Here is a 27,470-nt window from a genome sequence, read left to right as displayed (position 1 = left end):
AAATATTATTTTCTAAAATTATAAAAAATGTTTTGATAAGATACAAGTTGCTCATTGGTTCAGAATATATAGCTGTTCTTAGCAATATATTTATCAATTAATTTTTTTTTTTCTTTAATATATATATATAAATATTCTGTGAATACTTTTAACATATGTATAGATATTATATTTATATAATGACATCTACAGAATAGTAAAAAAAAAAATAATAATAATTTTTCTTCTTTGCTTAATTCAACTGACACCGATTGAGAGAGAGTCAGGTACATTTCAAGCTAAAGTTATAATAGTAATATTTCCATTGAATTCATATTTTCTGGAATTTGATTTTATAAATATAATTAATAATGAGAAATATTCAACCGTTGATTGTTATTATTATTTAATTACAATATTGATAATATAATGATTTATTTATTTAAATTAAAAATAATAAAAAGAAAAAAAAACTAAAATTCGATTATTGTGTTTTTATAAATTCAATGATTACTTTTAAAATTACGTAAAGTTTATCAAAATTTTTATCTATATACTACAAAAAATGAAATAAAATAAAAATTGAATGTTGATTTATCATGATACTCTGTAATCATAAAAATAAGTGATTTTTGTTTTTTTATCGAATCTACTTTAGCGATAATAAATTATTAAAAATATTTTTATATGTACTCTAAATAAATATGCTCACCAACTATATAAACTATGTGTCTTTTTTTTTTTTATTTTTTTTATTTTTTATAAAAAATATTGTTTTTCTTGGTGGTGCTATGATTGTGATGGCTTTTTTCTTCTACCGAAAAAGTTACTTAATACAGAGCTTCGTTTGTAATCTCGTTCTTTACGAGAACCACCAGAGCTTTGTTCACTTTCTGAACCACTCTCGGATGCTCGTCTGCCATCAACTACCGACAGGGTTGGAGTGCCAGGTGATACGACAGCTGGAGGTGGTGCAACATAAGGAGGTAACGATGTTGGTCTACCAGTAAACGAATTTGTCGTCTGTTGTCCACCCTAAACAAACAAACAAACAAAATAAATAAATATATAAATAATTACATTATAGAGTATTTCAATACTTAAATAACTAATTTAAATTACCTGTCTCATATTGACTGTTGTATTTCCATAAGCTGAAACAATAATAATAATAAACAATTTTAATAAATGTCAATCTGACGAGTTTAATCAAATAACAAATTAATGGAATTTTTTTTTGTTTATGTCACACAGACGATAAATTTAATTGTTGATGCATGCTAGACTAAAAATTATTTTTTAAAAAATTATGTGATAAAATATGAAGAGTCGATAATATGGTCAAGTGAAAAAAATTTTCATGCGGCACAGGCATGCTATTGTATAAACACACGTTCATTTTTTTTAAACTGACCAGGATCTTGAATACTCTGTTTATCTATGTTGGTTGGTGGTGCAGTTGATGGTAAAGGAGGTGCTACTTCTACAAAATTTTCAATTTTAAAAATTTTATATTTCCCAATCATCGTTGAATAAAAAATTAATCATTAAAATTAAAAAAAGAATAAAGTTTTATTATATTTAATATACCTTGTGGTGATGAAGTGAAATCCATGCTCCCTGGTCTGTGCCATGTTGTGTTATCATTATTAGCATATTGTTCTGATCCATTTTGGTTGAGAGATGAGGTTCTTTGTTGATAAGATTGTGGTCTTGTTGATGGTACATACTGTTCAACATCTTTAAATAAACAAAATAAATTAGTATAAAGTTAATAATAATAAATATGATTAAAATAAATGAATATTATTATTACCATTACGTCTCAATGGTGTGACATTTTCAGAACTAGGTGATCTAACGGGAATTGGTGGTGGTGCACCTCTAGGTGGAACAGGTGGACGATCATTTTGTGGAGCTTGATATTGATCTCTTTGACTTGACAATTGTTCATGATGAATTAATTGTTGTTGCTGTTGAGCTAATAAATTTTGTTGTTGTTGTTGTTTATGTTTTTGTAAAAATTCAGTTTGTGTTTGTGATTGTGATTCAGCAGCTATAAATTCTGTGCTATTTCGTGTATTAGCACGACTTTGTTGAGCTTGTCGATGTTTTTGTAAAAATTCAACTTGAACATTGCTAGATAAATTAGCCGTATTTTGAGTATTTTTAGTGTCTTGAGATATATCTCGACGTATTACTGAATTTTTACGTTCAAATTCCGGAGTTGATACATGACTACTTCCAGTTGATGCATTATCATCACCAGTAATATCTGGTGTTATAGTTTTTAATCTATTTAAATCTAAATCATCAGCTTTTTGTGATTCATCATATTTCAATAATTGCATACTAGGAGGTAATTTAGCATGAAATGATATTTTATTAACCCAATCTTCCATTTCTTGTTGATTAGCAGCAAGAAATAAAAATTCCGATCCATCAGTACATTTAAGTCTAAATACATTTTTACGTTTTGTGTAATCATCAGCTTTTTCACAAATAGCATTATAAATTGTTATTGGTGCAGTAGCAGCTTTACTTAATGAAAAATCATTATAATCTTTAAAGAAACACAATAATTGTCCACAAAGTACTGTAAAATATTGTTTCCATGAACGTACAGCAGCTTTTTTACCACCACTTTGTAATTCATGTTTACGTTCAAGTATACCTTGAATTTCAACAGGACTCAAAGGATCCATATTTTCCATACGTTGATGCTTACGGAAACTTTGAGTACGTCGTCTTGTTGTAAAACTGGGTGTTCGTTTAGGTTTTTTACTATCAATTTTCATACTTTCAGCACGTTTTATATCTACTGTTGTACGTTTTAAACGATCACCAAATACATGAGAAATACCATGTGATTTTGATGAATTTCCTGATGATGCTGCTGCTGCTGCTGCTGCTGCTGATGATGATGATGTTGATTCTTGAGTAGTTTTTAATGGTGCTAATCGATTAATTGATTCGCTATGATGATGATGATTGTTATTATCAGTATTGCCATTAATATTAATATTTATAATATCATGAGATGAATTATTATTATCTAATTTACGACGTTCTTCTTCACGTTTACGTTCTTCAGTAATACGTTGTACTTCTTTTTTCTTACGTTCTTCAATACGAAGACGTTCAATACGTTCTTTTTCAGCTTGACGTGCTTGTAATTCATCTTGTTGTTGTTTTTGAAATAAACGTTCTAACATTGTTATACGTTTAAGAGCTTTAAATTTATCTTCTTGTGCTTCTATTGTTTTTTCAAAGTCTTCATGTTTTCTTATTAAATCTTCAACTTGTGGTATTGTATCACCAAAATTATTATCATTAAGCATTGGCTCACGAGTTATTAACCAATTTTCAAGTGTTTCAGCTTCACGTTTAAATATTTGAGTATCATAATTTTGTTCGTATATTAATTTACGTTTATCCCATGTATCTATTAATATTTGTTTTTTATTGTCAAGAATTGTTATTTTATCTTTTATTTCTTTAGATAAAAAGTGACCCTGTTGTATTAAAGTATTACCAGTTTTATTGAAATTATAAAATTCATCTTGTCTTGAATCTATTTCAACTTTATATTCATTATGTCGTGATATTAATATTTCAGCACCAGGTACATCACGTGCTAATTCTGGTGCTGTTACTTTAGCAATCATTTCATTTATCCAAAATGTTAAATCTCTATATTCATCAAAATATGCTTCTAATTGTTCAGCTTGAGTTAATTTATATTGTCGTTGTTCAGCTTTATTTAATAATTCATTCCAATTTTCATCAACTTCTTCATGTTTAACAGCAATATGCTCACGTGCATCTGGAAATAATTCAGCAAGTCTTGATGCTTCAGCAATAACAGATTCAACTTGTTCTTTAACAGCAGCTAAATCTGTTTCAAAAGCTTTATGTTTACGTACAAGAGCTTGAATTGTTTCAAGATCATGCCCATAACCATCAGCACTTAAACTAGCATCTTTTTCTTGAATCCATGATATTGTTTCATCAGCTGTTCTATCAAACATATGTACTTGTTTAGCACCAGCTAATGCTTCTTGTCTTGCATGTGCTAATTCTTTTAAATCATCCCATTGTTGTTTTGTTTCATATATTTTATTATTTATTTTATCAGCATCAGTATTATTATCTTTTATTAATTTTTCACCAGCATCAATAATCATAAATACACGACTTTCACTTGCCGTTAAACCAGATAAAAAATTATCAAATATTTGAATTAATAATTCAACATGTTCAACATCACGTCCATAATCTTCAGATGCAGCAATTGTTGTTTGATCACATATCCATTCAATAACTTCATCAGCTTGACGTAAAAATTGATATAATTTTTTACTTTCAATTAATCTTTGTAATCTAAAATCACGTAATTTTTTTAATTCACTAAATTTATCAATAATATATAATTGTTTTTGTTGGATATTTTTACTATCAAAATGATTACGATTTATTAATCCTTGTGATAATTTATTTAAATTATCAATTATTGATTCAAATGATGATAAATCACGTTCAATGCCTTGTAATTTTTTTAATAAAAATTCAACAGAGTCTTCATCTTTGCCATAATCATTTGATGTTATTTTATGATATTTTTCTTTAATCCATTGTTCAGCTTCACCAGCTTCAGTATAAAACATTTGTGATTCAACAGCATCAAGAAGACGTAATTTTCTAACACTTGCAATATCTTTTATATTTATTAATTTTTTTTGTAATTCTTGAATTGATGATTCTATTTTATCAGATGCAAAATGACCAGTTCTTATCATACCAGCAGCACGTACTGATAATGATGAAACAACTGGCTCGTGTGATATTATTTCAGCTTCAAGTGCTTGATGTTTTTTTTGTAATCTTTGTACATTTATTAGGGAATTACCTAAATCATTATTGCAAGCTAATTGTTCTTTTTCAATTAACCAATTTAATTCATCTTCAATATCACGTAAAAATTGATGTAATAATTTAGCATCTTCTAAATTATCACGACGTATTTGAATAGGCTCTTGTAAACTATTATATCTATTAATACAATTTTTAGCTCTTTCATTTATTTCATCAGACATAAAATGTTTTGTTTTATTAAAATTATAAGCAGTATCTTTAATAGATTCACATGCTTCATTATGACCAAGTACATCATTTTCTAAATTATTATGTCGTTTTAATAAATTAGCAATACTTGATAAATCTTTACCATGATCCTCTGATTGTAATTGTGTTTCAATATCATCCATCCATGCTTCAAATTCATCTAATGTACGATTAAATAATAATGCCTGATATGCATCATTTAAACGATTTTTTTTTAATTCACTTGTTTCTTGTAATATTCTCCATTGTGATTCTAAATCTTCTAAACGATCTTGAATTTCTTTTGTTGCATAATGATTATTATCAATTAAATTTTCACCTTCATTAATAATATCATTAATACGACCACGATTAGCAACTAATTCACTTTCAAATGCTAAATGTTTTTGTATTTTACTTTGTAAATTTGTTGGATCACGATAATTTTCATCACCAGCAACTTGTTGTTTTTGATGTAACCAACCTTCAACTTCATATATATTTATTAAAAATTTATGTAATTGACGGCTTTCTAATAATTTATTTATTCTTATTGTAACATTATTTATTAATTTATCACGTCTTGTACATACAGATAATAATCTTGATTTAATAATATTACAATCAGTTGAATCAATATTATTATTATTGGTATTATAATTTTCAAGTATTTCATTTGAAAATAATTCCAATTCATTGATACGTCCTAATTGTGATGTTAACATTTTATCAAATTCATTGTGTTTACGTATTAATGTTTCAACACCAGATAATGATTCACCAAGATCATCATTATTTAAAAATGCTTCTTTTGTTGATAACCAACTATCTGCTTGATCAGCTTGTTCTTTAAATTGTTGTAAATGATATGATTTTATTAATTTATCATTTCTTTCATTCCAAGCATTAACTAAATTTTTATTTATATTTTCTAAATGATAAATATTATCTTTAATATCAGGATAAATTTTAATTAATTTAAGTGCATGTTCATTAAGTGAATTAATCATATCTTTACGTCCATCTATTTCAGCTTTTATTTCTTTATGAAGTTCTAATAATGATTGAGCTTCAGATATTGTTGTTGGTACACCAGATTCATTCATACGTTTAATAGTATCATTAACCCATAATTCAACTTCATTTAAATCAAATTTAAATTTATGTAATGTATAAGCTTTATTTAAATTATTACGTCTTTGTTTTGTTAAATGCTGTAATTGATCCCAATTTGATTCAAGATTATTTAACATTGCATTTATTTGTGGTGCATTATTTATATATTTTGATGATAATTTATTAGCTTCTAATTTATGTTCATTTAATTTACCTTCAATAGCAGTCATATCACGTTCCATTGTATCTTGTTTACGTTGTAAATGTTCAACAGCAGCTAAATCTTTACCAATATCTGTTGTATTCATAGCTAATGATTTTTCAATAACACGTTGACTTGTATCATCAATGTCACGATTAAATAAATGAATTTCTAATGCACCAGCTAATAATGATCTATAATTTGTTAATGCACCTTGTAGATTTTTCCATTTTAAATTAACATTATCACGTCGTTGTTGAATTAATTTATTATTAGATTGATCATCACTATTGTTGTTGTTGTTGTTGTTGGTATTATTTGATTGTTGTTTTATAAGTTTATCAGCTAATGAATTAATTGATTTTATTCTTGTATCATCAACTCTCATATCACTGTCAACATCATCTAATTTACGTTGAAGACTTAAACAATGCTCATAATCTTTACCAGTATCACCAGCTTGTACCATCATTTCTTTATCACGTATCCATGATTCTATTTTTTCAACTTGATTATTAAATTCAAGTATATCTTGTGCTTCTTCTAAACCTCTACCACGATTACTAGATATTATTAATAATTTTTTCCATCTATCTTGTAATTTATCTAATTGATTACGTATTTCAGTACAAGATGAATGTTTTTTTGATATTAAAATTTCACCTTTTGTATTTATTTCTTCAATTCTACTTTTATTAGCAGCTAATTCAGCTTGAAAAGCTTGATGTTTTTGTAATTTTTTAATTTTATCTTCTAAACTTAATATTTGACCTTTAAATGATTCAGATTCAATTTTTTTCTCTTTTTCATCAATCCATGATTCAGCTTCACAAACATCACGAATAAATTGTACATAAAGTAAACTTGCTTCTAATTTATTACGACGTTCATTACATAAAATATTTATTTTTTCACGTTTACTTTTTATTTGTTCTAATCGTTTAGATATAGTTAATGAATCAAAATGATTTTGTGATAATAATTTATCACCATGTTCTTTAAGTGCTATTAATTTTTCTTCTTGTGTAATAAGTAATTTTTCAAATTCATTATGTTTTTTTAATTGTCCATAAATTTCTTCAACAGATACACCAAAATTATCACCACTTAATGCTGCTTCTTGAGTTGTTGATAAATTATCAAGTTGTTTAGCATCACGTAAGAAAAAATGTAAATCAATAAGTTGATCTAAATGAATTTTTTTTTGTTGCCAAGCTGTATGAAGTTTTTGTCTTTCTTCTAATAATTGATTACATTTTTCTTCAACTTCATTAACAGCATAATGCCCATTTTGTATCATTACTTGACCAAAATCAACAACAGAACTAAAACTATCTTCTCTTGCTTCTATTTCACCTTTTAATGCTTCATGTTCAGCTTTAAGTATTTGAGCACTTGCAGCATCACGTACTTTATCTTCTGTTGATAAACCAGCACGTAATCCAGCAGCCCAATTCATTAAATCACGTAATTGAGTCAAAAAACGTTGTAAATCACAACTTGCTTGTAATTCATCACGACGATTTGCTGATTTTTCTTTTAATTCTTCCCAATTAGCTAATACTATTTGTTGTTGTTGATCAATATGAGATGCATTATTACCTGGATATAAAATTTTTAATCTTGACGCATCTTCAACTAATACTTGAAGTTGTGCTTCCAATGCTACTAAATCATTTTCAAATCCTTCATGACGTCTAATAAGTGCTAATACAGAATTTAAATCACGTCCTAAATCTTCAGGAAGAGCTGCTTCTTTTTCTTGAATTCGCGATAATGCTTCAGCAACATCACGATGAAAACGATGAATTTCACCAGCAGCTTGTAAACGTTGTTCACGATGACGTATCAATCCTAATAGATGTTGCCATGATTCCCTAATTAAATTTTATATTTTTTTAATAAATAATATAATATTAATTTTAAATGACAGGTAATTGATGCAAATAGACAACATGCTCATGCAATTATGTCATTTTTTATTTTATAAATTATTATTATTATATTAGTAATGAGGTATGCAAGAAAATGTGTGTTGTTAGTATCACTACACCAAGTTTATACAAACTCACCACATATGTTTATGTTTCTTGCGTACTTGTATTACAGGATCATCCTCATCACCTCTATACAAAATTTTATTAAATTTAAATTATAGAGTTAATCTAAAACCATCTATACCCATCTACTAAATTAATTATTATTATCATTCTACAAAAACTAAAGATGCAATTAATAAAATAAAATCAACTATCACCTCTATTATATTAAATAAAAAAAAAAAACTTACCCAAGTTGTTCTTGGCGTTTTTCTATATCTTGAATATAAGGACTTTCATTATTTATTAATTTTTTAGCAAGTTCTTCACACTGATTAAATCTCTCTGATCCAGCCTCAATACGATGTTTAAAATCATTAAATTTAGCTTGTAAAATTAATAAATGCTCATAATCATGACCATAATCTTCAGAACCAGCAGCTTGTTCTTGTTCTTTAATCCATTGTTCCAATTCACGACTTTCAAGAAAATATTCATGACGATACATACTTTCCATTAATCTTTGTTGTCTAGTTATTGCTAATCTTTGAAGTGCACGCATTTGCTGTGCAATTGCTTGTTGTTTACCAGCAATAGCTTTACTGTCAGGATGTTTTGCGTTTACCATTGCCGCTGCTGTGTGACCCATTTCCGTAACTATTCCGTTGTAAGAATCTAATTCGAGTTCTACAGTCTAAAAACAGAAATTAAAAATAGATATATAAATAATTCAAGTTTTATATTTATAATAAAAAGTATATTTACTTTGTGTTTAGTAAGTAATTTAGTGGCAGCATCACGGTCTCTACCATAATCAGTTGAACTTAAAACATCATTTTTTTCACACAACCAACTTTCAACTTCACCAGCTTCAAAGAAAAATTCTTGAGCCCTCAATGATAAATCTAATGCACGACTTCGTTCACCAGCTTTATCTTGTAAATTTTTCCAAGCGTCATCTAATTCATCACACAGTTCTTGAATCTATAAAATATTAATATAAATAAATATTTTAATCGGGTGATAAACATATAGCTGGAAACATGCATTAAAGCTGAAAATAAATAAAATTAAAAAATAGCAACAAATAAATTTTTGGCTGTCGGATTATAACAGTATCAAAATTTTCTAATAATTTTTTAATTTAAAATCCGAAATGTCAAAGATTAACGGATTAAAACATCAATTGCGTTAATAGTAATTTATTTCACTCGCGTTGGTTGTATCATGCAGCTGTATGTACTTTACCTCTTGAGACCCAGGTAATCTGAGGATGAACCGACTATACAAAAATCCAACAATTCTTTTATTTTAAACGAGAGATAAAAAAATAAATAATAATACTTTTATATAATATATAATAAATAAAATAATAAAAAACGAAACATACTTTTTTTCTTTCTGGATGAGATTGATCAATAAGTCCTTGACCAGTTGCTAATGCTTTATCAATCATCGGTTGATGTCCAATTATTTCAGCCTCTAATTTTTTGTGTTTTTTATCAAGGGTTTGAGCTTGATGAAGATTTTGTCCAAGCATTGTTGATGATGCCTGTGGTAAATGATCTTTTATCCAGTGTAATTCAGCATCAAGTTCAAAACGAAATTTATGAAAACGTAAACTTTCTTCAAGTGCTTCACGTCTTTTTTTTGCTGGTATTTTTAAATTACGAAATTTTTTTTGTGTTGCTTGACTAGTTTTTAAAATATTTTTAGCATCAAAATGACCCTCATGTGCCATTTCTTGACCCATTGCAACTAAATCATCAACTTTTTGTTCCCATTGATACATATCAGTTTCCAATATTTGATGTTTTTTTAATAATTCTTTACAACTTCTTAAGTCAATACCAACTTGTTTACTTTGTAATGATGTTTGAATTTCTTCAAGTTTTAATCTAGCATCTTCCATTGTTCTATTATAACCGTGTTGTGATGCAGCTTGACGTAATCTATGGCCTTTTTCTAATGATAATTCAACTAAATGATTCCATTGATTATTAAGATCTTTTAATATTTGTGAAACATCATTTGAACGATAATTTTGTTGAGATATTAAAACTTTACCAGCTTTATTAACATTACGTAATTGTCCTTCATTAGCACGTAATTCACGTTCAAATGCTTCATGTTTTTGTAATTTACGTTCCAAATTATTTAAATCACGATAATTTTCATCAGAAGCTATTTTCATTTTATCACCAAGCCAATCACGTAAATCATCAACTTCTGCTGAAAATTGTTGATAATATTCAGATGCTTTTAATGCTGATTGTCTTAATTGAGCAGCATCTTTAACAGCTAAACGACGTGAAATAACTTGATTACGTTTATCATTAATATAATCTTTATCATAATGATTTTTTGAAATTAAACGATCAGCAGTATCACTAAATATTTTAAGACGTTCATCTTGTGCCATTAATGTATTTTGAAATTTTTCATGTTGTTTAAGTAATGCTTCAACATCATCAAGTGATTCACCAAGATTTGTAAATTCAAGAAATGCTTGATGTGAACTTGTTGTTGCTTCAATTTGATCAGCTTCACGATTAAATTGTTGTAAATCAAGGCATTGATTTAACCAATTTTCTTTATTATTCCAATTAGTTATTAAATTATTATATAATCCATCAAGTTTATCTAAATATTCTTTGACATCATTTAAATTATTATTACGTTGTAATAATTGTTTACCAAGATCTTGTACTTCATTAAATTCATCTTTACGATTTTTAATTTCATCACCTATTTCATTATATTTTTTAATAAATTTTTCAGCTGTTTCAACATCACGAACAGATTCTTCAACTTTAATAATATTTTGTATATCATAACCCCAATTAATTAAATTTTTGGAACTATTTATAAATATTTGTTGACCAACAGCATCTTCTAAACGTGAACGACGTTCTTTAGCTTTAGATTGTACTTTATTCCATAATAATTTTATTTCATTTAATCTTTTATCAACATTTTTATGTTCATTTGGATATGAACTTTTAACACTATTTGCTAATAAATTAACTTTACGTACTTTTTCTTCAACAGGTGCTAATTCACGTTCTAAATTTTGATGTCTACGTTGTAATGCTTGTACTGTTTTTAAATCTGGTCCTAATTCATCAGTATCTAATTGATTTATTTTTTCATTCATCCAATCATTTGCTTCATCACAAGTACGATTAAATAATTCAACACTTGATGCACCTTCTAAACTTTTTTCTTTTTGTGATTTTAACCAATTTAAATGATCCCAAAGTTTATGTATATGATTTTGACGTGATTTAACTTTATCTAATTTACTATGACCTTGATTTATAAATTCATTAACAGATAAATCAATAGCTTCTATTCTTTTACCAGAAGCTGAAAGATCTGTTAAAAATTTTTCATATTTTCTTTTAGCTGTTTCAACATTATCACGTGAATCATCAGATCTAAGCATTTTTTCTTTATCTTTAATCCATTTTTCAAAATCATCACATTCACGATAAAAACCATAAAGTCTTATAGAATCATCTAATAATGCATGACGTTTTATTGATAATATTATTAATTCATTATATCTATCATTTATTATTTTTTGTCTTTTTTCAACATTATTATCATCATTATCATTATCATCATTATTTATTATTATTTTACGACTTATTAATGGTTTAACTGTTGATTTTATTGATTTTATTCTTCTAACAGGTATTATTTTATTAACCATTTTAGTTTTTTTAACACGTTGTGTTATACGAACTTTTTCAGGTTTTTTAACTTGTACTTGAATTATTTTAGGTTCTATTTCACGTACATAATTTGCTGGTACAAAACCATCAGTACCATCTGATTTTCTAATATTCCACCAATCAGGATTTGTTTTATTTAATAAAAACATTATTTCATTTTTAACCATATTCATACCTTGTCCATTAAATGGATATAAACTTTTAACTTGTGGTACTAATCTATCTTCAAGTACAGTACGTGTTTCAATACGTTCAATTATTTCATCAACCCATTCATCTTGTGGTACTAATCGTGTTTCTTGTGACCATTCATCTTGTTCTAATTCAGCAACTGGCTCTGAATCATTTGATAATTGTAATGTTGATATACCTGATTTAATAAGTTTATCAGCTTGAATATTTAATGATTGTACATCACCTTTATATGCATTTATTTCACCTTCAAGATCTTTATGTCTTTGTAATAATGCTTGTGCACTTGGTTCATCAACACCATAATCATTTGATGTAACAAGTGACATTTTTTCATTAATCCATGAATCAGCTTCATTAGCATCTGTATAATATTGAAATGCTTCAGCAGCATCATCAAGTTTTTTTTTTCTTAATCCTTGTAATTCATCAAGTACTTTCCAATGTTCTTTTAATGATTCAATACGATTATTTATTTCAATAGATGATGAATGATTATCATTTATTAATTTAATACCAGCATTACATAATTGATCAGATTTAGGTTTTCTAACTTTTATTTCATCAATTAATGATTTATGTTTTTGTTGTAATGATATAACAGCACGTAAATCTTTAGCTGATATACCTGTTTTACATATACGTTGTTTTTCAATAAGCCATGATTCTTCATCTTCATGATCTTGTAAAAAATGATAAAAATTTCTTGCATCTTCTAATCTCATTTTACGTTCTTTACTATTTTCAATTAAATCATTATAAGTTTTATTTAATATTATTAATTTTTTTTCTAATGATTGTAATTGTTCTTTATTTAATGGCTGTGATTGTGGTATAATATTATTAGAAAGATATTGTCCAGCTTGTCTACCAATACGTCTTTGTGTTTCACCAATAGCTGTTACTTGAAGTTCTTGTAAACTATGCTTTTGTAATAAATCTTCAACACCTAATAAATGTGGACCAACATCTGTACTTTGAAAATTTAATTTTAATTCATTAATACTAACAAGTGTTGTATCTATTTCTCTCATTAAACTCATTAATGATGATAATGATGTTAAATTAAATTTATGGTGATCTAATAATTTTAATAATTGTTTCCATCTTTCAAGTACTTCTTGTTCACGTATTTTAACACGTTCTAAACTATGATAATTTTCTCTAACAAGCTCTTGAGACATATTTGTTAAATCATGAAAACGTTCTTCACGAGCAAGTATATCTGCACTTATTGCTTCATGTTTTTTAACAGTTGCATCTATTTGTGAAAGATTACTACCATAACGTGGATCTGATAATACTTGTATCATTTCTTTAAGATAACCCTCTCTTAATACACTTTTTTTTTCAAATTTATAATTAAGTTGCTCTAATCTTTCTTGTCTTAATAATTCAGTACGTAATGCAACTTCACGTCGATGCTCAGCACGTTCTAATTCAACCCAATTTCTTTCAATATCTTGAATTAATTGTCCCTCTTGTGGTATAAATGCCGGTTGATTTAATGATTTAAGTTGAGTATTTATATGAAAATATAATGCTTCTATTTCAGAACGTTCTTTATACTTTGGTGGTTTTTCAACAGTACGATATTGTTTAAATGACAATAATTGACGTTGGATACCCTCCAATGAATTTGGAAAATTTCTATTTTCAAGTACTGTTATTTTTAATTTTATCCATTCTAATAAATTTGTTGTTAATTTTTCATAATGAATTTTCATTTTATCAGCATCCATCATTTGACCAACAATATTTGCTATTCTTTTACCACTTTTTATTTCATTTTTCATTCGAGCAAATGTATGATAATAAGATGCAACATAAGTCATTATTGATTTTTCATCTGGTCTTGCAGTATCTACGTCTTCAGCATCAAGAAGTCTTGGAATACCCAATTCACTATTTGCAACATCAAATGCATAATTAAGATTATCAATGTGTCGTGTTTGTTGTAATTCTGACCAATTAACCAAATCTGGTCTATGAGCATGAATAAGAGCATTAAAACCCAAACCACTTCTCCAAGATCCTAAACATTATTAATTAACGTTATTATTATTATTATATAAAAAAAAAACAAAAATGTATATATAGATATATACCTGTAAAGTCTTGTATATTAACATGTGGATAGCCATTAGTTTTTCTTTGACACCAAAGTAATAAAGCATCTTTGGCTGATTTTTTTTCACTACTTTCATTCTCTTCATCAACATCTATTTCTATTTCTTGAATTTGAAACCTAAGAATAATTGTCCAAATCAATCCCAATATTAATCGAGGATTTCCATCAACAATATCTTCTGCTCCAATACTTTCCAATCGTACCTGGAGCAAAAAAAAAAAAAAATCAATTAAATTTATGAATCTTATCATCATTTTCTACTTATACTGGGGCTTCTATTGACTCGTGAAGCAATATGAGTAAACATAAATAAATATATTTTATTCGAACGTGCCATATAAGTATATTTAATATTATTACAATAAAATCATATACTCGGGTAAATTTTCATCTTTTATGTAAATTAATTAATCAGTTTTTATAAATACATATCATCATCATTTTTATAAATCTTTTACTCAATTATTTAATTTACGTAGTAATAAAAAATTATGTAAGTAGTATATGTCGACTAAAGAAGCCATATCAATAAAATTTTTTTTTTTATGTATTTATAAAAAAAAATTATTTCAAATGGTTTAATATTTTAGCGCTGAAAACAAAAAAAATATTTTTTTTTTTACATGTTTATAGCAAATGATGTAACGTATTTTTTTATTTTTTCAGCAGTAAAAATGTTAACAGTGTCATAAATAATTATTACTCATCGATAAATATAGTGATTACGTTTCATTTAAGACTATAAATAAGTGATAAGAAGCTCTCAATAAAAAAATTATTAAAAAAACAGCTTTGTACTTTGAAACGCGACAACTATTGTGACCGCATCATCGTTATCGATATAATTGAATAAAAATATTGAATTTCATATTAAATACTAACATTCCAATGAATTATAATCAATTATTAATATAATTTAATTAAAATTTATTTTTTTTTTAATTCTCACGATCAAGTATTTAATAAAAATGCTGACGTTAGTTAAAAAAAAAAAAAAAAAAAAAAATTAGTGTGATTAAAAATGACACAGAGTAGTGTAATCCGTTACCTCTACTCGGTATGTCTGGATATTGCGACCTTCGCAGTAAGTAACTAGCGAGTACCGACAATCTCTGAACTGCATACACGACCACGTTGAGAAAGGCGTTTCTGGACAACTCGTGTATAGAATATAAAGAATCAATGTCTTCTCGGTTAAATAGCGGTACTTAATTGGTAATAAACATCTCAAGTAACAAATCAAATAATAAAATGTATTTATTATTTTTATTTTTCATAGTAACAATTCAAATTTATGTATATTACATAAAAAATAAAACCTAAATTGTCTAATATAATGTTGTTATCATTAGGTAATTATTTATAGAGATTTTTCCTACAATAGTGACTGAATAGTGTGTACGTTACATTGGTATGTACTTATGAAAAAAATGCATTCTCAAGGAAATTAGCACAGTATGTATTTTCCAAGAGGGACTATTTCTACTACATATGGCTTATTATATACGTTCTCTTTCGATGGTCTGCCGGTCACTACTACTATCAACACTTGTTGTTGTTGTTGTTTTATGTATTACTGCAATGAAAGTCATCGAACCGAATACCTTTTTTTTTTACCAAATATAATAAAATAATAAAAACATATGATAAGTACACAAGAAGCTATTGTCAATTGTATTGATAGTAATATACATTAGAGTACTGTTGTTTTATCCTTAATCAACAACAACAACAATAACAGCAGTAGGAATATTTCTATTGTAATTCTTAAATCCGATATCCAGTCATGCGATAAAGAATCTCTCATCGACTCCCGCGACTTAGTGCTCACGAGGTAACCCCGGGGCGTTCTTTTCAGGTATGCGTAGCGGTTCTCCAATGGTATTACTGGTATTACTGTATATGTACGGTACTGTAGTGTAATGTACTGCAATGCTCTTGCTGCTGCCGGCTTGCATTCTTGCCAAGCCAGGAAATGTCGATCGATGGAATGTGAATGACATTACTTCAAGGATATACACATAATAATACATTCATTTATTTTTAAATCCCATTATTTCATTTTTAATATACTTAACAAATTAAGATTATTTGTTTATTGGTCTGACTAAAAAGGTAAAAACGTTATGTTATATTTATGAATGGCTAAGAAATACTATGTAATACTACAAACAAAGTTAGTGTATATATGTTGAGTGTTAGAACGGATGTAAATGATAAGCCAGTTTCTTCTCCGTTATAAAATTTTTTAGTGCTAACAGCCAACAGAAAATTTATCATAATATTTTATGACAACAACAAGTTTTTCTTACCTGTCGATATTAATGTCGAACCGGTAATGTGTCTACACTATTACAACTAGATCATGTATTCCAGTATTATTTATAGTTTAATGAATTTAGTTAGTCACTAATTGCACACTAAAATAATTCACTACTCATAAATGCACTAAGTATTATTTTCTGGTGTAATATTGTCTAATAATAATAATAATAATAATAATAATAATAATATTAATAATTCATAAAATAATTTGAATAATGTGTGCTATTAAAATATATAATGAGAAAAAAATAAAATAAAGAGGTCGATGCTTTCTTTTACTCATTGTCAAGAGTGGTATAAAGTGAAACGTGAGAATTAAATCATCAAGTGTCCTCTCATAAGTGGAATATAAGAAGACGAAGAAGAAATATAAGAAGAAGAAGAAGAAAAAGGAGTAGTAGTAATAGTAGGAGATCATTGATATACAGGTTTGATGACTAAGCAGTAATTTTGATCTTCAATCTTGGGTTATATACGTGAAAAAAAAAAATAAAAACTTTCCATTTGATTAATAAGACGTGTTAGTTTATGATACAGTCAATCATTCAACTATTAATTTTATTAGGTATAGTTGATAAATTTAATAAAAAGTAAATCAGTCATTCAGATAACTGAATTATATATAAATCATTTTAACTTGTGTAAAAATAGTTGGCGAATGTTTGACCCTTTTTTTTTCTTTTCTTTAAATTCTCTAGTACACCTTAATTATGTCTATTAATTTTATATACTTTTACATTCATACAAGTGATTCCTTTTATGAGAAAGACAATTGTTATGTGTAATATTTATTATTAAGTAATTCTTATGTAATGTTAAGATGTATTTCTGCTATAAATAGTATTAAACTTTTTATTTTATTTAATTGTTTTCATTCTTAACAAAAAAAATATAAAAATAATGTGCATCTATTATATTTTCTGTGTTTGTTTGTGGACATTAGTTAAGAAATTATATTTATTCCTTTCACAATAAATTGCTAAATTTTGAGGAAGTGAGTGTGTAACAAAGGATGTTACAAAAATATTAAAAAAAAAAAAAAAATACGGTAGTTTTAAATTCTCCTAGTTATATACTAATACAATCCAGATGAGTATTTCTAACGGATTGTAAATGGTTTCTTGCTGCATCCTTGCCCATAAACAGTCGTTCGCTTTGTCTGTTATCTCAATAAGAGTAAGGTAGGTATCAAGTAGTCGTTAAATGCTCATGCACTACTCTTTGATAAAAATTATCTTTTTATTTTAATTAATTAGTCGGTGATTACCTACTTTTTCAATAGTTTTAAACACTGATTTAATTTATCACCGTGATATTTAAGTTGAACTTTAATAATTACAAGAATGGAATTGTTGTTGTTTGTTTTTTTTTCTTTTTGTATTAATTTAAAACAACATATATTTTATATAGTAATTATCTGTGTCATAAAATAATCTCAAATTATTATTATTATAGATAATAAATAACTTAACTGTTAATTAAAAATTATCATCACTATATTGTATATTTAGGTCGTAGTTATTTGAAATATAATAAAAAAAAATTCCTATACTTTTGTGGATAATTTTAATTGAATCTTTGAACTCAATAAAAAACTCATAATTTTCAAGATATCATACTACTTAAAGATTGATTTATGACTCGAATAAGTAAGATTATCACCCGTAATAATGATAATTGATAAGAAATAAAATATTATTTACTTAATAAATATTTTTTTGTTGACGTGTTAAATGTGTTCATCCACCAATCAGATACAATTGACAACATTTATTTATAAAAATTGTGTCTATCATCGTTCGAAATGTTGATAAAAAAAAAAAAAAAAAAAACATTACAATGTATACGACAATACAACAGTGTATTAATGCATGATGTTTCTATTGCGTGACGTTTTCTCAACTTATAATTATATTATTTAATTACCGTTGCATATAATATAATTAACAACAATTGCATTGTCATTATTTTAAGATTCATTTTCAAACGCTTTTAAAGTTATTTTCCAAGTGAAAGCTGTCGTTAATCATCAACTAAAAATTACTAAGACTTTTTATATTACACAATTAAAAAAAAAAAAAAAAAGAGTAGGTAATAACTAATAACGTATAAAAATCTTACGATAAATGTCAATAACCAATAATACAAGAATCAAGTTTAGGTTTGATTTCATACGGAGACTACTCATGGTCTAGCAAGTTTAGCACGGTCACTGACCTCTTTATATATTTCTTTATTCTTTCTCTCTTTATCAGCAGTACCTCCTTATATACACTATTACCTATATACAATATATATATATATATATTGCACCATTTTAAACATATAATACATATATGCATATCTCTTTTGAAATTCCATCTCTCTTTTATGTTAACAGCAAGTTGCACCTTGACGCCCACCTCACAATTGAATTGACAGTATCAAGATTTATAAATCGAATCGTGTAAATAAAATATATAAATATATACCAATATTAAAAGATACATAAATTATTTTTAAAAACAAATCTCATATGATATATGTATGTAATAAGTTGTAAGAGACCTTGGTGGATCACTTGCTTTCGTCGCTTATAGATTTGCTAATAAGGGAAAAGCGAAAGCTATATTAAATGTTCCGTTAACTTGTCTGACATTCGGAAGAGACTAAAAATAATTAAAAGTTTATTAAACTTGTCATTAGAATTTTTTTAAAAAGTATGAAATACAAACTACAATTTAAAACCGACAATATGAACTTTGGCAAATAAATTTAATCATCATCCCAATAATCTATATACGTGTATGATAGTTATAAATGTACATAATAACCTTACGGTCGAACTAATTTTGCTGTTGATTCGATTTACTGTAGCGTATCGACTGCTTTCGAGTAATCCCGACAGTTTGTTATATTATCATATATCTTTATGATGTGTATACGTAAAATCCATTATGTCATAAAGCTTCCAACCACGTATCGTGTAGAGGCCATTCATGATAAATTTACACTTGAAGGATTTCATCCCGCCAATTTAAATATATGTCAATTTTGTTAAGTTAAAGAATACTCATAAAAACTTAATATTTAAATATTTTTTAACGCTATTAATTATTATCTTACCTTAGTGTGAAGAAAAGCCAATGACTTGTTAACATTTTCGATTTTGTGGACTCGCATGCGGCCATTATTTGGCTTAGCCAACCTTTCTCCGGATATTATTTCCAAAAGTTTCAACAGTTTTTTTCCGTCTGCAAGATCGGTAAACAAATCTTCTACTTCCATCCGTGCCTATTTTTAAATAAAATAAAATAATAAATATTTATTTGAATAAATTTAAAATTGTACATGTATGAAATAATAAACTGACCTTTAATAAAAATGAATTTATCCATTTTGTAAATGTTTTCTTTTGTATATGTAAACGTTCTTCTTGCAGGGCTTTGATCCTTCCCTGCTCGAATTTGAGCACATCTTCTCTCTGAGTCATTCTCCTTTGTATATTTGGACCGCCTCGGTATTTATCAATCCGTCTTGGCGGATACTCCTCCAACAGTAGTAGTCGTCTATTATGAATTCCTTGGGGTGCTGCTGGTACGGCGCATTGACTAGCGCCGGGCTCATACTGTGCCCCTTAAATCACAAAAATACTCACATTTACTATCATCATATATTATATCTTTATTTTTTTTCTCACTAAAATATAACAAGACACACCCCTTCCGCAGTAAAAAGAAATTTTTAAAATAACAAATTTACGATACAAACAACTGCTTTTAAAATATGGATATCTTTAACAACTATTTCTCAAGGCTAACAACATTTGTTTCATTAATCCTGTCTGAATAATACTAATATTTTTCACTTGTGATAATCCCAATTAAACCTTTATAATATAATGATAATGACCACCTGTATTATTAGAAAAATTTTATTTTTTTATTTTTAATACAAAAATTTAAATAACAACAATAATAGTGCATTAATATTTTTAGCAAACGTGTCATGATAAAACATGATTGCAGTCCATTCATACACAAATAAATAGTATGTATATCGCTGCTGTTAAACTTTGTCATCATCCTAGACACTCATATGGTCATCAATTAAAATGCCGTTACATTAGTTCTATATACATATACCTTTGTACATATAGAATTATGTCAACACAACTAATCAGTAATGCAGTTATTTTTTTAATTATTAAAATTAAACTATAAACGATAAGTTGCCTTGAAATGTCGATAGCGATTAAAAATCTATTAATAATAAGAATTAGATAAAGTAACACGATAAAAAAAAAAAAAATCAGTTGAAAAAATAAAAAAATATTATTAGGTTGATATTTAAAATGAAATTATAATAAATACTGTTGATGTAAAAATTACAAGTGTAAATTTGTACACGCGCGAAATTGTCGATGCGTGACGGCGTATTGTCAGGAGCAACATCAACAACATCAGCAACATCAGCGTGTACGCCCATGTCTACAAACTAACAAGTCCTGCTACTGCTGGCTGCTGTTGCTGCTGGTCATATTGTCGACACTCAATCTTTATTTGTGCTCACGTCTACAAAGTTATGTATAACAATTAACCGGAGACAGAGAATATGTAATTCAACACTCAGGTGTTAACAAAAAAAAAAATATATATATAATAAAGGTCGCAACAAAATCTTTTAATTTTTATGGAATTCACTAAATATTATTGTCATAATCAGCAATAGAATTAACAATTTGAAACTTTAATAGAATAAAATTTATTATCAAGTCGTTAAATAGTCATTAAATTTTAAAAACTATTGTTCTAAAAATGTTATCACATCATATTTCTTAAAATAAAATATATATTAACACTGCATATCAGTTATCAGTCGAAAAAAATGTAAAAAAAGAAAAAACTAAATTCAGCATTACTTATATGTATTCCAGACTATTTACTTAACTTATTATTTCTTAGGATGGTAAATTTTGTAATATTATACACAATAAGTTATATATTTACCATACTGATAAGACATATTCCTCGTGAGTATATATATATTATATCGATGTAAAAATAATTTGATTCACCGCTATATTTAATATAATAATATATAAAAAATGATCACAGTGCATCAAAATAATATTTATATCTGTATTTATTTATTTATAAATGTATATATAGGATAAATTGATTAAACAGAAAAAAAAAGATATAAAATATTTAGTAGGCGCTCGAAAGAAGACCAAAATACGACTGATTGAATATAGTGTTAGTCAAAAGCCACTGAAGCTTCTCTTATCATTACCACAACCAAACGACACGTTTAAATGTGTATATAAATATATCTATATCTATACGTTTAGTTAATCATCTGTGAATTAAAGAAACATTAGGGAGTGTGTCAATGCGCTCTACTCAGGTGTCGCACCCATCTATAAGTGTATTTGTTCACTGAATATATATATATACATTATTTGTCTACGAGTTTACGATTAGTAAAGATATATTAGTAGTGGTATTTATATAAAATATAACATGAGTTTTTTTTTCCATTTATTTAGTGCTAAAATTTATTTTTACACCTGAATAGATTTTCATTATTTATTCAAATAAAGTACCGCAAAATTTCAATAAAAATAACCAATGCGGAAAATTCAGCGTAATAAATTAAAAAAAAAAAAAGAAAAAAATTTTGAATTCCAGTCTACGCTTCAATAACGTGCATTATATGTATATTTATAAATTTTCACATGATAAAAATTTTTTTAAAATTATTTTGATTTTGTTAAGATAACAAATTAAATTCTAATCGCTATATTTAATTATTATAATTATAACATTGTGTAGGACAATATGTAATTATTTTAATACAACTTGAGTACTAATAACATAAATGTCTATAATTTGATCCTTTTAAAATTTAATTATATAATTTTATCTATTAATTTGTCCGGTCAAAATAATGAATTAATATGTAGATAGATATAACTGGTAGTATATGCTAGGTATATACATATGTATATACAACAATACAACTATTTGTTGTCTGTCATTTTAGAATGTATATATCTTCAATGAATCATTATACTACCACTGTTAATAATTATTCAATTGTGAATTTTAATCGAGAAACAAATGACGTAATTAATAGTTTTAATACTACTTGTTGAATGTGATATCATAATTTTTAACCTTCGGCGAAATTTTATAATACATATGTTTGCGTTATTATATAGTTTAAAATAGATGTGAGTCAATGTAAAAATATTTTATAAAATCATCTATTATTTTATTTATTTTTTCATCGGCATGGAAAGGATATGGAAAAAAAATCATACATTCTGACATTAAAAATTTTCCCAATATGTATTACTTTCTCTAAAGTAAACAATATCTTTTTTTTTATCAATATTATTATCTAAAGTGAATTTGGAGTAAGTCATTTTTTATTTATTTATTATTTTTTCAGAATGAAATTTATTTCGAATGGGAGTTTATTTAAATATCAAGACTCCGAATTCAAGTGGATGTAAATTTAAATAAAATTCATATTAATTCTCAATTTTTACTGAGGATCAATTATATGCCGTAATTTAAATCTAAATATATTGTTATCAGATATATTTTGAAATCGTCTGGAATACAATAATTTGCAACGAGATGTGTACTGGATCATAGAGAGTAATTGTGTAAGAACGTACACATAAAAATATTAATTGAAAGTATCTAGGTATAAGATAAAAAACATATATTCATACGTACGTATATATTTTATATGACTAATAAATCAATCAAAATGACATCCAAGTAGAAAAATTTAGGATGTATATGGTTCAAACATATATAATAACGAATCAAAATTATGCAAGTATTAAAATTTAAAGATGAAATAAAATAATTAAATTAATTAAGTAATTAAAAATGATGTTACTTTATTTTAATGTGCTGATTAAGTTTCAGTAAAAGATATACCGATAATTTAATGATAAAATAAAATATTTTTAAAACAAAACATTTGAGATAAAGATATAAGTATACGAGTATAGTAATAAAATAAAAAATAAAGATTTCTCAAAGGTGTTTATCACGAAAAATAATTATATTTTTTTATTGTGCTATAGATTATTTTAAGATCAATTGAAAGTCATCAGTAATACATGTATTATCATCAAATAAATAAATAAAAATTAGAGACAAGTCTGGTATATTACAAGTGCTAAATTTATTAACAGTTCAATGTCTGTGAAAGTGCGTTGTTAAGAGTTTCTAAAACTTGACATTCTACAACATGACCCTCCGCCATTTCGTGTTCAAATGCACATTATATATTTACTTTCAAATTTAACATGACTGCAATTTTTAAATCCAAATAAAAATTTAATAAAATAAATAATACAAGCTACTGGTTTAAAGTTAAACGAAAAAAAATTTTTATTCTTTTATTATTTTTACACAATTCGCTTTTATGATTTATACAGCTATGTTAAATAATCAGCTAAAATAAATGATGACGTTATATTAAAATAAAACCAAGAGACTAATGAATAAATAAAAAATACAAGCAGAAAATTAAATTTATCATTATTTTCCAATAATAACGGCTGTATATTGTAAGGATATACAGTGAAAGTGGCATTACCACGGAAGAGATAGAATCTCGCGTATAAAATATTCTCGCTCTCATCGATCAAGTACATCATCATCATCATCACCATCATCCGCATTCTTTTTACAACCAGCAATTCAATTACTCCTTTATAGGTTACTTTACCACTTTTACATCAGTAAAATCTATCAAATTATCAATAAAAATTTTTAATTTTAAGATAAAAGTAGCTCGAAAAATGATCTTTTACTACATAATTTGAATTGTCACAAAACTGAAAAAAAAAGTCTAGTAGAAAGTAACTAGCTGATGATAGTGTGCAGTACGAGGAAGAGAATCGACGAGTACATTCCAAAGTTCGCGTTACCTCAACGTTACTGACAATTTAACATTCCTCAGTACAGGTAACGAATAAGAGTAGAAAGAGAAAAAAATGACGTTAAAAAAGTTTAAGTTTTAGTCATAGTGGGCATAGTATTGTAGCATAGTAAGTCGTGCACCAAATGAGACATCTAAGAAAAAGCCGGCTTACACATAATGTATTCTTAAGGCGTGTGACTTGCATGTCATTTTATACGAAAAAAAAAAGTTTATTTCAATTATATATTTGATATTTAAATCGAAAAATTTTATTTCTTATCAAATTTCCTTGTTCTTAGCGTACTCCGTAATACTAAAAAACTAAACAAATGTAAGGATAGAGGGTAATATTATTATTGTACAACTGCTATGTTAACTCAGATGTTAAATATTGTTTAATACCTTACTCATATTTTGTTATATTATTTTTTTCATTATTGTTTGTATTGGAGTCGTAAAATAATATTTACATTTTCATGATGTCATTTTTCAATTAAACTGTATGGTAGTAATATAATGACTAGAAATACCACAAGTATCACGGTAATATAATTTAAATAAATCTGACAATCCTCAGAAGGAAATAGCGTAGGATGTGACAACATGACATGAAAATATTTTTCACTTAAAAAAATCATTTACCTGCGTTTTTTTATTTCTATATAAATAATACTGTAGATCATATATTTTTTTAAATTTCTTAAATTAAAGCTTTTCATTTCTTTTATTTTTTCGAGACCTTGAAATAATCCGTAACCGGACAATTTACGTTACACTCTGGTTGTTATTTTTCTTTTTAAACTTTTCTACTCTACTATTGTAAAAAAAAAGAAAAAAAAAAGTGTGAGGTAAAGAGAGAGTAGCAAAGATTTAGTAAAAGTATACAAATGCATAGATGTAAAAGGATTGCGTTAATTCACTATACCGTACAAACATACAAATCCAATAGCAGTCCTGCAACTCTATATGTATATGTAATACATAGACATACAAAAAATGCACATTTTATTCTTTATACTTGTTTGTGCGCCACGTGTTTATACTGTATGGTGAACGCACACCATCAAAATCAACATTTACAGCATCACAGATTCTGTTTGACTGAGACCTACTGGCCACATATATATAGATATATATAATAAGTAGAAAATAAAAAAGCAGAATTAAAAGAAAGATAAAGAGAAAGAAAGAAAGAAAGAAATAAAGAACGCGGGCCACACATCGTCGTACGTTGTGACACGAGGTACCCGGTGCGTTTTAAAACAATCTTATAAACAAAATGTCAAATTTTTTATTTTTATTATAATATTTATGTAAATAATAGTTGAAATAATTGTGTGTATTAAAAAATAAGTTAATAAATATTATTTTAGATAATATATATTGTTTAAAACTGCCAAGGAGAGTAGATATTAAAATTGTGTTAAAGTTTTATTGAATTAGTCAATTGGGGTCCGTTCGTTCGTTCGTTCGTTGAGACTTTGAGAGTTGAGATCGCTCGAGATTTAGTAGTGGTACTGGTGAACTGGTGGTACCTAACAACCTGACCGGCTAAAAGACGCCAACATCAAACTTGATGCGATACTTTTTTATTTTTTTTTTTTTTCTCCTTCTTAATACGACAATAAATTTACTACGTCAATAGTTAAATATTATTATTATTATTTAATCTTATAAAAAAAATAACTTGTTTTTATTTACTTTTATTTATGTAATTATAATAATATTTAAATTCGACCAATTTAAGTTTCACATGTTTCGTTTTTGGAGCACGACTTTAAATTTTACGTTAATTTAAAAATAAGTAAATAAACAAGATTCAAATATTTCCACGTGCATTTGTTGTTTTTTAAAATTATTTTTCATAAAATTTAAACTAAAAAAAACCGGCAGAAAAATTTAAAATAATAAACCACCTGATGAATAAAATACTTACTTTCCTCAGAGTGCGAAAATTATCCAAAAATATTAAATGTTATTCTCAAGTTATTCACTTAAATTATCAATAAACTTTAACACTCACAACTAAAACACCAAAATTTTAAAAAATTCAACTATATATAAATATATTGTTATTAAATGCACTTTTTAATTACTGATATATTAATTTAAAAAATTTTTTTTTTAAATAATTAGATGTATAAAAGTACGTAAATGCTTGACCGTACATATATAAATATATATTTTAATAAGTATAACGTTACTTGGTACTTTCGAGTAAGAGAACCAGGCAGAGCCAAGCAGGCAAGCAAACAAGCAAACAAGACCGATCAAGACCGACCAGTAAGAACAAACCGAACTGAGCCGAAGAAACGAAGAAACCGAAGGAGCAACTACTGGCAATGCCAACTACTACCGCACTGTACCGTAAGTCCGTAAACGTAAACCATACTAAACATATATGTATATATATATGTGTATTGTGTGTGTAAATCTTGATGCCACATTCTAGTGGCTCCAGTGGTTACCGTCACTTATTAGTTGATGTGCGTTAGCCTTAAAGGTATAAAATTAAAAAAGTTAGAAAATTAAAAACTTAATCTTTGTTGATAAATAAAAAATTTAAAAAGAAATTTATATCATCCTGATTGGCGAGCAAAAGAAACGATAAATACGTAAATGTTTTTATTTAAAATTAAAGTACAAGTTTTTAAGTTTTTAACAATTCTTAAAGCAAGGATGTGTTTTTAAATACATTACAGAATACA

General features: G+C 26.5%; 1 protein-coding gene across 4 annotated transcripts; it reads right to left on the bottom strand.

The window, feature by feature from the left end:
* Positions 1-22: 22 nt before the first annotated feature.
* LOC130666688 (spectrin beta chain, non-erythrocytic 1) lies at positions 23-27,032 on the bottom strand. Of its 4 annotated transcripts, none has more exons than XM_057467889.1 (13): positions 26,699-27,032; positions 20,180-20,442; positions 19,933-20,100; positions 14,480-14,705; positions 9,830-14,406; positions 9,205-9,423; positions 8,691-9,133; positions 8,473-8,526; positions 1,796-8,277; positions 1,570-1,719; positions 1,394-1,462; positions 1,102-1,133; positions 23-1,014 (listed from the first exon to the last, which is right to left on the bottom strand). In XM_057467889.1, exons 2-13 carry the CDS (start codon positions 20,297-20,299, stop codon positions 769-771), a joined length of 12,786 nt encoding a protein of 4,261 aa, XP_057323872.1. In that variant the 5' UTR covers positions 20,300-20,442; positions 26,699-27,032; the 3' UTR covers positions 23-768. The 4 variants fall into 4 exon arrangements, with proteins under 4 accessions (XP_057323872.1, XP_057323869.1, XP_057323871.1 ...); XM_057467886.1 differs by lacking the exon at positions 26,699-27,032 and adding an exon at positions 21,816-21,954; XM_057467888.1 differs by lacking the exons at positions 1,394-1,462; positions 26,699-27,032 and adding an exon at positions 21,816-21,954.
* Between the last annotated feature and the right edge of the window lie 438 nt (positions 27,033-27,470).

Source organism: Microplitis mediator, chromosome 4 (genome assembly GCF_029852145.1).
Source record: "Microplitis mediator isolate UGA2020A chromosome 4, iyMicMedi2.1, whole genome shotgun sequence".
NCBI lineage: Eukaryota > Metazoa > Arthropoda > Insecta > Hymenoptera > Braconidae > Microplitis > Microplitis mediator.
This window is presented reverse-complemented; position numbering and strand designations above follow the sequence as displayed.